Raw genomic sequence first — 12409 nt, 5'->3', positions numbered from 1 at the left:
CTAGGAAAAGGCATGAAGGTGAAATGTGATGTCATATATGGCGGATCATATATGACTAGAGTAGAGAATGGGTGAAATAAGGCTAGAAAGTTTGGTGGGGGGCTAGATATTGGCGGACCTTCAATGTCAGGCAGAAGTTTTGAATTTTCTCTTAGAGGCAATGAGGAGGCATAGAAGATGTTTGCATAGCGGGTGGAGGTGGAGGAATGTGGTCGGTTTGACATCAGTTTGGTAGCCGTGTGAAGGAGTGATTGGGAACAGGAAGATGGGTTAGGAGAATGTTGTGATGGTCCCTGTGAGAGGCGATGATCACGAGTCTCAAATGGGGTAGAGGTTGTGCGTGTATGGAAAAGGATAGGTGCAAGTGATGTTGTGGGGGAAGGATCAGCAACGTTTGGCATCCAACTGAACCTGGGGCTTGAAGCAGACGAAAGACTCTGAGGTGACTCCAAGGTCATGAACCTGGGTGACCAGAAGGTTGGTGGTGCTGTTCACAGAAATGGGTCCATTGGAAAGGAGACGTGAGTTCTGATTTGGACATGTTGACTTTGAGCTGTCTACGTGTCATATGAAGACCTCTGAGGCCCCTAAGTCCAAATCCTTCATTTTACAAATGAGGGAACAGGCAGAGAAAGACGATTTGCCCATGGTCACACCTAATGACTGAGGTAGGATTTGAACTTGGGTCTTCTTGAGATGTGTGGCAGGCAGTCGATAATATGGGACTGGACCTTGGGAGAGAGCTTACGTCTGTATATATAGACCTGCTGGTCATCTGTGTGGACATGATGCTTGAAACCTCGGGAGATAAAGAGATCCCTAAGGGAAAGGGTATATGGAGAGCCTTCGGAGACCTAGCGGTGTGACATGAAGATCCAACAATGAAAATGGGATAGTGGTCAGATGGACCACTATAGGAAGAGCATCCATGGAGGCCAGGGGAGGTGAGACTGTCCGAGAGGCGGTGGGCTCCTTGAGAAGAAGTCCTGAGAAAAGGCCTTCGCAGAGCCGTGGGGGGAAGAAAAGCAGCTTTGGGGGCACCTAGGTGGCGCAGTGGATAAAGCTCCAGCCTTGGAATCAGGAGGACCCGAGTTCAAATCCGACCTCAGACACATGACACCCCGATTGCCTCACCAAAAGGCAAAAAAAACAAAGCAAAACCCAGCTTTGGTTGAGTAGCAGGGTTGGAAGCTTATCTAGGTGAGAATATATCTCCATCAATGATCAATCAAGAACAGGCCACAGACCAAGAACTGTGTTCTGATAGGCCAAGGAAGTTCCAGGGATCATTTATGAATTATCCAGCAGGGGAGAGAGAAGAGCTTCTAGCTTTCTAGCGCTCCACTGAGGAATCACCCCTGGGGAAAGGGAGGGGAAAGCCTTAGCTTTTGCCAGGTCTCCCTTCCCCCTCCCACGTTGGCTGGAGAAGGGCTTCCAACTTCAAAGGGTCTGCAGGATGTGGAATGGGATTCTCGCCTTCTCATTGGTGTCCTGAATGGTATCCCAGAGTCGCTGAGAGCTGAGGAAGGGAATAGACATTTATTAAGCACCTACTATGTGCTAAGTGTATAGGCACTTAGTGTAGTGTACAATGCCTGGGTACACTTGGCTCTGTATTTGAGGGACAGTGTATCATCTACTTTGGGGTGGTGGTTTGTATAAACTGTATCACCTTATTAAATACACCTTTCTACAAGCTACTTAAGGCTGGCTGACTGATAATCTTGGGGAAAACACGAGTGTGAGCATGAGCCAAGGACATCCCAGAATGATCTCTCTCCCTTCAGTGTTACTCTTGGAATCCTGGGGAGGGGATGCAGCCAGCCTAGCTCGGGGGACCCTGGTCATCACTGGGGTCGGGCACAGATAAGGCTCAGCTAGCCAGGCTCAGAGGAGTGCTGCAGAGTGCCCCGAGAGGATTTGAAGAGGGAGGGAATCCCTGAATATTGCTGAGTCTGATGCCACCCCCTCTCTTTTCTGGCTGAGCCAAGGAAGGCCCGGTTTGGGAAGTGACTTATTTGGGGTCACCTAGCCAGCTGATTGAGGGGCTGGGACTCGAGCACAGGAATCCTGCCTGTACAGACTTCCTTCCTTTCCTTTTTTTTTGCGAGGCAATTGGGATTAATTGACTTGCCCAGGATCACACAGTTAGTGAGTATCATATGTCTGAGGTTGGATTTGAACTCGGGTCCTCCTGACTCCAGGGCTGGTGCTCTATCCACTGGGCCATCTAGCTGCCCCTCTGTACAGACTTTCTTATCGCCAAGTACATGTTCTGGCCAAGTTCTTCCTTCTCTTTGATCTCTTTCCCCGCCTTGGTCCTTTCTGTCACCCTGCTGTCTTCTGGAAGGCTGGAGATACCTATCCAGGGATGGGGCCAGGCAGGAAACGCTTCTGAGGCCACGTGGCAGGACAGAAAGACGCCGGGTCTCCACAGCCACAAGAGCCGGGGGTCCTGCGCGTTGGAGGCAAATGCCACCGGACGCTCCCACATGAACAGGCCATATGAGCGCCCTTGGGAAGGGGGCTGAAGTCAGCAAGAAAGAGATTCCAGCCCTTCCTCAGACACTCATGAGCTGTGTGGCCTGGGCAGCTTGCGAAACCTCTCTGATAGCTCCTGCCAGTGGGGTCATTGTGAGGATTAAATGAGATAGTGTATGAAAAGAGCTTTGTAAGTCTTCGAGACACAATGTGAGTCACTATGATGATCTCATCCTGTGTCTCTCTCAGTATACGGAAAACCACAGGGGAGAAGCCGAGAGCAGTTCTGCTGAATGAACATCCCATCCTGCATCGGTGGTGGGGAGGTGCAGGCTCTGCACCTCTGGCTGCTTTATGGGGTCGCAGCCCCTACCTCCCTGGGTTGTGAGGATGAAAGGAGATATGTGTAAGGCACTAGCATGGTGCCCGTGGGTGGAAAGCATATATTATTCTGGTTCCCTGACCACCCCTGGCCTGTCCAGTGAGTATAGTCAGTTTATAAGCAGCTGGTATAAAGGGGCAACAGCAGGAAATGAGATTGCACAGGGGAACCTGGAGGCCACCTCCAAACTGTCCCAAAGAGCAGAGGAGCAGAATCTACAAACTGTCTGCTGTTAGCCAGAATTCACATCCTGGGGATATGTGCTGAATCAGCAGAGGCCACCTAGGCTTTGCTGTCCGGGCTCCTGGTCTTAATGGTACATCAATCCCAGACAAATTCCAGACCTCCCTAGTTCCAGACCATCAACACCATGAGTAACTTTGAGATGGTGTGGACATGTTAACTTTAAAGTTTTAATAAGAGTTTTGAGATGATTTGGATATGCTAATGAACTAACCTCCAGAAGGCAGAGAAGTTAGTCTGTCCCCCCCAAAAAAACCCTATAAAATAAGGCCTCAACCTCCTAACCCCCATGACTCCTCCACCTCCTAAGGATCCGTGCTGCTCCAGGCTTCCAACTCCTGAGGTGATGTGCCTTATGCCCTTGCCATCCTCTTCCTCACACTGCCTGCCTCCCTCCACCCTCCTAGCTGCCTCTGCCTTCATGTAAATTTTGCCTTCATACCCTCTGTGCTTAATTAAAGTGTGATTTCCTACGCCAGTCATGGTCTGTCCCAGAGAGTAGCCAAAGAACCAGGTGTGCCTGCCATCATTTCATCAATTATCAAGTCAGCCTGGCACATAGAAGGCAATTAATAAATGCTTATTGATTGGTTACTGTCTAGTTGGGAGACAAGAGACCCATGTACAAAATGGTGGGCACAGACCTTTCAGTTGGCACAGTGTAGGAGAAAGAACTCAGGAGTAGGCCTTTTCCTTCTCTGTTTCTTCATCTGTCAAATGAGGAGGTTGGACCAGATGACTGCCAATGCCCTTTGCAGCTCTGGAGTTGAGATTCCCTGATGCTTCGATTAGGTGTTGGTTATTAATGCCTATCTCTAGAGCCTTCCTCGAGGGCGAAGGCCATCTTCTCTTCATAGCCTTCCTGTGACCACCTCCGGGCACCACAAGGCCTAACACGGTGAATGGTAACTCTTCTCTGTCACCATCACCAACTGGCTAAACGCAGGATATATTGGTCTGTTTTAGCAGGGAATCTTGGGCTAAGAATTATGTCACATAACTGGAAGGCCCAAGTAAGTCCTGAAGGCAATGGCCAAGGGGTATCAGGCTAGGAATGAAGAGGTAAGAAATGAATGTGAGAATTTCTCAAGAACACATTAAAATTGTTTCTGCCTCCAGGGGTGGAAGTTCTGGTACCAGGCATGGAAGGGGATTGGGCTACTTCTGGAGTAGACATGTCTTTCTCTCTCTTGGGCCTTGGTGACCACAGCAGCCATGGTGGCATGCTGGGTTAGGTTGTTTTGGGGTAGACATCGCTCTCCAGCCCTTCCCTGCACTCCCTCCTTACTGAAAAGGCCTTGGGCAGGTGTGGTTCTCTTGAGCTCACTACTGGTGTTGCCCAAGGTATGCTGGGAAACCCCAGTAGCCTTGCACTGATAGTGAAGTGGCAAGCATGAGAATTATGTGAAATGAGAGAAATAAACACTAATCAGCTCTTTCCAAAGAAACTTCTGCCTTCCCATCTGGCATATTTTAAGCTTTTCTAGCCTCTAAGGCACAAATGCTCCGTAACACAGATCGCTTTTCCTCACCTTCACAAAGAAAGCAGTATCTCCTGTTTCTTCTGCCTCCTCCATGGCATCTAATACAGTATGTGGGATGTTCATAGCAAAGGGCTCAGCCAATGTCATTCGTCAGTTAATCTTCCAGAATGAGCTCTTCCTTTACTGGGAAACGCCCACACTTAATGATATATTTTGTTTCTTCACAGATGCCCCAACCAGTTTGAAAGGCTTTTTGTTCAAATGGGATCTTGGTTAGGTGACCCCAATAAGACTGCCACAAAAAGAAGAAATGTTACTCCGACAATATGTATTTTCAAAATCTGCTTTTATTTACATTTCAAGTCAATCACATGCAAACTTTATTTTTTAAAACAAGAATGTGATTAGCAAAAGATGCATTAGAATTTTAAAATAGCAATTAAATATACAAAAATATAGCTTACAAAAACAGCGAATGTTTTAAAAAATATTCTGCTGCAGAATTTTTAGTGTACAAATATGTCTATGAAACCAGAGGCTCAGAGTTTCATAAACTTCTTCAGGAGTTACACAATATCTACTTGAATAACCCATGGGCATCACTGCACAAAGATTACCTCTGGGAACTGTCACAAGACGCAAACCCAGTGACTAGAAACACTCCCCTTCACAGGAATGGAAGGAACTGTTGATTCTTTCATTGGAGACAGTCACTCTCTATTCATTCTTTAATACTAGATGTTTTGCCTTGCAACCATTCTGTTAAAGGAGAATGGTATTCCGGCCATCCCGAGGGTTAAGAAACAGTCAATAGGGATCTTAGGAAAGCTCGCCTGAGGAGCAGTATCTTGGCATACTCTGCTCAGGCTGACTTGGGGGCCTAAGCCCTGTCCCCAGCTAACAAGATGGCACTGATTCTGGGGTCCAGGTGCTGGTATCAGGATCTGGGCAGCCCGAGTGCAGTTAGAAATGAGTTCTATTGACATTTGTAGGGATTAGGTTCTAGAAGAAATCTGTTCCAGCATCAAGAGCTCATACCTCACAGTGAGGGTAAGGGTACACAGTTCAGATTTTGGGATCCTTGGCCACTCACACAAAATGTGGTCTGGCAAATGAAGACAGTAGACACTTAACTAATGATGATTAGAACTACTTTTCTCTACAAACACAGATCCTAAATCTGAACTTCAAAATACTTAATTTTCAAGATATTTTTACATACTATAAAATGGGAGTAAGTATCTGAGTTCTGCTTTCCTGCCCCACTCTGCAATGTATCCTAGTCTTTGAGATTCTTATCTTCATTTATTAAAAACACAGCGATTTACTTACCCAGAGAGCCACATGGCAATCAGTGGCAATGCTCATTGCAATGAAGTGCAAAACATTCCTCCCTTTCCTCAACAACCCCTTGCAGTTTGGATAAAGAAATGTTTAAAGTCAGGCTGTGATTTGAGAGAGAGAGATGGATAGAGAGGAGAAAGTCTGATAAGATTTGAAAAGTGCTTCTCGTTAGGATTGCTTTCTCTTTCATGTTTCAGTTTCAAGGCTCAGGAATCAAGTGTTTTTGGCCCAGGGTTAGGACAGGCCGAGGGGAACCAAATGCCTTGTGGCCCGGCCCAGGAGTGAGAAGAGACAAGGGGGAAAATGGTGCATAGATCTGGATCGTGGTCTCTTGTGCAATTTGTGGGTGACCAGAGAGGCAGCCTGACCTAGTTGGACATGCACTAGACTTGGTGTCAAAAGAGATCTGGGTTCAAATCCTAACTCCATAATTACTAGCTATGTGATCCAGAGCAAGTGACGACTTCTCTGGCTTTCAGTCTTACTTAGCTGTAAAATAGGGATAAGCATACCTGCGATCCCTACCTCACAGTTATTGTGAAGAACGGGCTTTTCAAACCTTCAACCTACCTTATTAGGGTGGGAGAGTTGAGATGTGGCCCCGAGTTCACTGGATAGGCCTCATTTACTGACCCTACCAGAGACTGTCCCATGGGAGGATGATATACTAACCCTCATTACTGTATACACACATTTAGGCCCCTTGGGTTACAGAGGAGCACATTGAAGTCCAGGTACAAGAAAGGACTTGCCCAAGGTCACGCCAGTAGCAAGTCAGGATTTGAACCTGGCTCTTTTGGTTCCAAATTCAGTGCTCTTTCTGTTTGCACATAATTCTTCCCCCAACCAATGAATAACTATAAAAGTGAAAATGGATAACTATGACAATGTTCCCATGACCTCAAAAAACACATAACCACATCGGAATCAAGATAATTTGACCTAATACATCAGTGATCCCCCAAATTCACAACAGAAGGCCCCCTTTCCCGACCGGGGTAAGCCATGTTTGGCTTAGTAAGACTCTGCTCCCAGCAGCTTGTTTCAAGATAGGATAAAAGAATGTGTAGGGAAGGAATTATGTTTAAAAAAAATCATTCTTGTTTTCTCCTCAAAACAACACAGGGAAAAAGGAAAAGAAATGAATTAATATGGTACACATACTAATATACATGGCATGCATATGTATAGCCAATTCCAAGTCTAGTTACAAGCCAGTTTAGCTGCCACTAGGACCCTGGGCCTTTCCAACTCACCAGCTGGAAAACAAATGCAAGTCAACCCTCATGGGGACGGGGGAGGGTGGGGAGGAAGGGGGAGGGGTGGGGGAGGACGGGGGGGGGGGGGGGGGGGGGGGGAAGAGATCTTCCAGGCAGCCTCACAGGCTGCTTGTGGCCCCTTTGCTTTTCATCCATCTCCCATCACATCTGGACTCTTCATCTTCATTAGGGAATTGCTGAGGATAAGGGCAACGTTTCCATGAACTCTAACAATCAATGGAAAAGACCTGGCTAAACAAGGGGAGTGGAAAACGTTGATTGTACCTGCCACTCCCACGCAGTTGACTCAAGCTACCAGGAATGCTCTGACAAGGTCTCCATCGGATCACCATTCAGTTGGCACTTAAAAGGTCAAATCAAGGGCATTTATGGCAAGGGTGAGGGAGGAAATGGAAAGTTTCTAATTTGTATAGAAACAGAGAATTCCATTATGTCGCAGCCAAGCCAATGATATGCCTTACTGGAAAGGAACGTGTTTCAAAAAATGTTAACTCCACTTGTTCCGTGATTCTGGAATCAGCATTTCCAGATGAACTAACTACGACCAACGGAAGGGCTGAGGCCTCCCCGGCCAGTCAGCCAACCCCAGGGATGAGCTCTGGGGACCTATCACTGCGTTGGGTTAACGTGTGAAGACGCAGCAGGCAAGCTCTCTGAGGCGGGACACCCCTCTCCCCCACCCCGGCTGTTGGCAATGGTGCATCCGAGGTAGTCATGAACACTACAGGACAAGAAAGCAGTGAATGGGCAAGTCAGCTGAAGCAGGGAGAGGCTTCAGCCCAGGAAGATCAGAGGAGAGCCTGAGGTCTTTGTTCCTAAGGGGAAGATACAGGGGCCACTGGTTCCTGGGCAGCACGTTGAGCGCTCCTGGATTGGTGACCAGTCAAAGTCTGAAGGGGATCCAGTGCCCTAGGGAAGTCTCACTACTCTAATGAGGTCCATGTTGTAACTGAAGGGGTGCTGGCCTGAAAAGCATTTCCCTGTCGGTCATCGACCTGGTCTAATTATGTTGTTACTGTATCATGATGCACTAATAGGCATCATGATAAGTAATAACATTACCACTGCCAAGTGATACAGGCTACTTCTAGGTATGAGGGATTCAGCAAATAGGGAAAAAATACAAGCCCAGCTTGCTTCATGTTCAAGATCTGATCTACAAGTGTTGTCTCCATTGTTAGAGGGCGGGGATCATCTATCTCACTTCTGCATTTGTATCCCAGCACCTAGTACAACGGGCACAGAGTAGGAGGTGCTGGATACTTTTGCATTTGTTCACTTATTCATTATCCCTAAATACCTCCTAGCAGGTATCCTGTCTACCTTCAACACATCTGAGGAAGTAAAAAATGCTCCAGACTCTGCTGTGGAACAGACCAACTGAATTCCTCCCTAACAGGAGGCAAAGCAGCTAAGAAAGCGAGGAAGGCCTGTGCTGCCTTCCGGCCTGGAATTCTGTGTCCTATCCCTGAATCCCAAAGAACATGGCAGATTCCAGTTCAGCATCTGGAGAAGGTGAATGAATGGCCAGCAAAGTGCTTCTCTAATGACCCAAGAGCCTGCTGGCATAGTCCAACTTTTTAGCCTCCTTTCTTCACATTTCAGTTAAGAGCACAAAAATCATTGATCAGTAAGTAGGCAAAGGTCCCCAAACATCTAAACAAACAGCTAAGATCCCCTGGCTCTTCACCAAGGGACAGCAAGAGATCAGGTGGTATCAGTGACTTTACCAGGGCTTTCAGCTTGATGAAATGATCAAAGGGGTTTTTTCCTCATTCCTTCTTTCTCTATCTTGGATTTAATACTGGTGTCAAAGAACTGAACAGTTCCGTATTGTTTTGGCCAGAATCCAAAGAGTACACAAACACAGCCCATTTGGTATTTACATCAGTGCAGAACCAGTTTGGGAAAGAGCAGAGAATTCAACTGGTGAAAGTCTCTAAGCAAGGACCCATTGGCTTGGCTGAGAGGACCTCTCCAGTCCCTCCCAGCACCAAGACTCTGGAATCTCTACCTCTGTTATCTCCTGGGTCAGGGTCGCTAGAGTCATAAGGCTTAAGAGTCTGAAAGACGTGTTTGGCTTTTGGCACGGTGTCCTTATACTACATTAGAGGAGTTGATGACGAAGCGGAACCGAGAGTATAGATTTCTGTAATCCCCCGATGCAATTCTACCAATCAACTTCTTTCTTAACCTCGGTCCATACCGCATATTAACAAGTGTCAAGATGGATTCGTGGGGACAGCTTCGGCTTTCTGCTTGGACATTAACCACACTTCCATACTGTAGACATGAGATGGACATCTGTAATGACTGTACCAAGTTCAGATACTTTCTGATCTGCAAATACTAAGACATTTCGGTCCTGCTGCTTTGGTCTTCAGTGGACTGGAGTTCAGTTGGGATTACAGGGTAAACATCTGAACAAGCTTGCGGTTGAAAACCGTATTTAAGATATTGGACTAAAATGTTTTGCCCTTAAAAAATAAAGTCACTTGGTGAGGTCCCCCACCCAATGAAGCAGGGCAGTCAGCATTCCCCAAAGGATGCAATTCCACAGACAGTCGGGATAGAAGAAAACCACTTTGGAGGGGAAGGAGAACACAAGCTAAAAGCTTCACCAGTCTCCAGATTTCTGACTTCTGTTTTGATTGTAGCCCAATATGGAAGAAATGGCGCTTATTCCAAAGCTGTTCCGTGTTCCTGGAAAATTCTAGGATCTGGTTGTAAACAATAACTAAGCTGTAAAGATCCAGAGACGAGCCAAATCTTCTCTCTTGACATTGGTCACTAAAAATGTTTTACTGTAAGCCTGTTTCATCAAAGCTAGGCAAATCTATTGGTTTCCCAACATTTAACAACTGCCACAAATACAGAAAAAGGAAAGACATTTTAAGACGAGGGGAGGTGGGAGTGCTTGGAACTGGTAGCCTTTCTATCAGTGGCTGAGGAAACAAGCATGGAGCTGAACAGGTTAAAACTCTAATATAAAAATAGCCTTCACGTCCACTACCTTGTTAAGGAAACAGGACAGCCTGCAGATAACACACAGGTCATACATAGGAAACAGTCCATCATGGCTCCCCAGAGCAGCAGTTTCCAAAGTGAGCTCAACTTTCAATGTTTTTTCAAACTAATAATAATTTTCCTTCTCTAACCTCTTAACCCTTGAATCAACTGAATGCTCCTTTTTTAAAAAACTTCTAACGGATGGTGGGGATTAGGGTGCAAAGTATGAAGCACTTGAAGATGAAATCTCTTACTTTTAGTTCAATCTTGCACCTGCCATGTTCCAAAGAAAAAAGTCCCCACTACCCACAGGTGTGGGACATCTTAAAGGCATAGCAGCCTATGTGGACATAATGAGGGCTATAAAGAAATTATGCCAAGCAGGTAGGATGGACTCTGGAAAATAGCTAACCAGACCGTCTGCTTCTTTATAAGAGTTAATTTACAAAATATTCTGGTATCCCCAAAGATCAGATACTTTTGAGCCACTTCCATAAAAATCTGTGAGTGCCAAGGAGAAAAAAAGCCATCTAAATTCTTCTATAAATATGCTTTAAACTAATGAAGTGTTCCAGATCCAAGTACAAAGCTAAACACACAACCAATGGGTCCTTAACCCTGTGCTGCTGAAGACAATATTTACAAGTTCAAATATTTTTGAAAATACTGAGTGCTCCCTCCGTGGGATGTTTTAAGTACAGTGCCTTGGAACTAACCTGAAACTCAACAACAGACGTTTTGTTCTAATAAGAACAAGAGATGGAGAGAGGAGAGCAAGAAGCGAAAGGGAGACCTGGGGTTGAACTGACAGGTTTTTGGAGAATAGAAAAAAGGGAAAGGTTGGGGGAGCAACATTTCTCACTTTGTCAAGTTCGGCCTGGCCTTGGGTATTCGGTTCTTTTAAGGGTGCTGGTTTTCAGGGGAGTTTGTGTCCAGTCTGCCTACAGAGTCATTGGTCCATCCACTGGTGGCCCAGTCCGTGAACGCTGTGTGATTGTGGACTCCCTTTGGGTCATCAGGGGCGGTGATGACCCAGCCCAGATGCTCCCTCATCCACTTGGGTCTTCTGGCTATCACCATCACTCCTGAAGAAGCTTGGTTACTCAGTTCTGGCTGGCTGAAGTCCTGGTAAGAACACGATGGTTTCTGCCCAGACCAGTTCTTTATCTGTCTCATGTTATTTGACGCCTGGAGGTTGAACAGAAGCACAAATCCAGGGTGAAGTGCTGCAGGGCAAAGCCCCAAACTCCTCTGGCCCTTGCTTCCTCTTCCAGATGCCACGCTTCCCGGTGAAAACGTGCCCTGCCCAGTGGGTGTGAGGCCCCCCGCTGCTTAGGACCACAGGATTCCAAGAAAGCCTCCCTCAAGGAACAGAATGTCAGTGAGCCTTGAGCTGGCACTGCTGGCCTCACCAACCACTGCTTCATCATGAGGTAACTGCTGGCTGACCACAGGAGGCATTCCGTTGCTGCAAAGTTTCATGCATGGTCTGCACATGTCTTCACCTGGTAGTGGAGGGGTGGGGGGGCTAGCCTCCAAGGCTCAGTCCACACTCCTTTCTATCACACTTACCCATCACCCGTTCTTGCTTAGCAAAGGCAAACTCTACTTGGACACAAATGCTTGGGCTGCACATACGGTGACAGAGCTCACAGGAGATCGTCCTGCGGTCAGTGCTTCCTGACCCCCACGTCTGCAGGCTGAGGCACTGCTGGGCCAGGGCACTGGATGGTCGCAGAGGGTTCTGGTTGTGACAAGATCCAAACATCTGGGCTCCAGGCTCGTCGGGAGACATGGGGATCACTGATGCATCACTGCAGGAAACGGCCAATTCACAGACTTGAAATTCTCTGCCTGGGGTTCATTTCGATATCGTGTGTGCAAGAGTCTGTTTCGTGGGAAGAGCTATACTATGTTCTCTGCTCCAGGGAGGGGCCCCTGTGGGGGACCATGGTCCTGTTTACTGTGCAGCTGGGCCAACTGTAGAACAGGCATGTTGCAGAGGGGACACACTTTTCGAACTTCCAGCCACTTAATGAGGCACCTGGAAAGTGAAAGACAAAGGAGGAAGGGAGGCATCAGTCACCTGTGCTGTAGCAATCCCTTCATTATGCCAAGGAGCTCACTGCCCAGTTCTGGTTTTTCTTTCTTTCTTTCTTTCTTTCTTTCTTTCTTTCTTTCTTTCT

At 46.9% G+C, this 12409-nt stretch overlaps 1 protein-coding gene across 1 annotated transcript in view; it reads right to left on the bottom strand.

The window, feature by feature from the left end:
- Positions 1 to 7289: 7289 nt before the first annotated feature.
- RNF24 (ring finger protein 24) overlaps positions 7290 to 12409 on the bottom strand; it is a 28479-nt gene continuing 23359 nt past the window's right edge. The window contains exon 5 of the mRNA XM_027846151.1: positions 7290 to 12267. Coding sequence (XP_027701952.1) covers positions 12129 to 12267 — 139 coding nt within the window. The 3' untranslated portion in view covers positions 7290 to 12128. The remainder of the gene's footprint in view (positions 12268 to 12409) is intronic.

Source organism: Vombatus ursinus, unplaced genomic scaffold, assembly GCF_900497805.2.
Source record: "Vombatus ursinus unplaced genomic scaffold, bare-nosed wombat genome assembly UNPS02015066.1, whole genome shotgun sequence".
In the NCBI taxonomy this organism is placed as follows: domain Eukaryota; kingdom Metazoa; phylum Chordata; class Mammalia; order Diprotodontia; family Vombatidae; genus Vombatus; species Vombatus ursinus.
The sequence above is the reverse complement of the archived record's forward strand: the minus strand, read 5'-3'. Positions and strand labels throughout refer to the sequence as shown.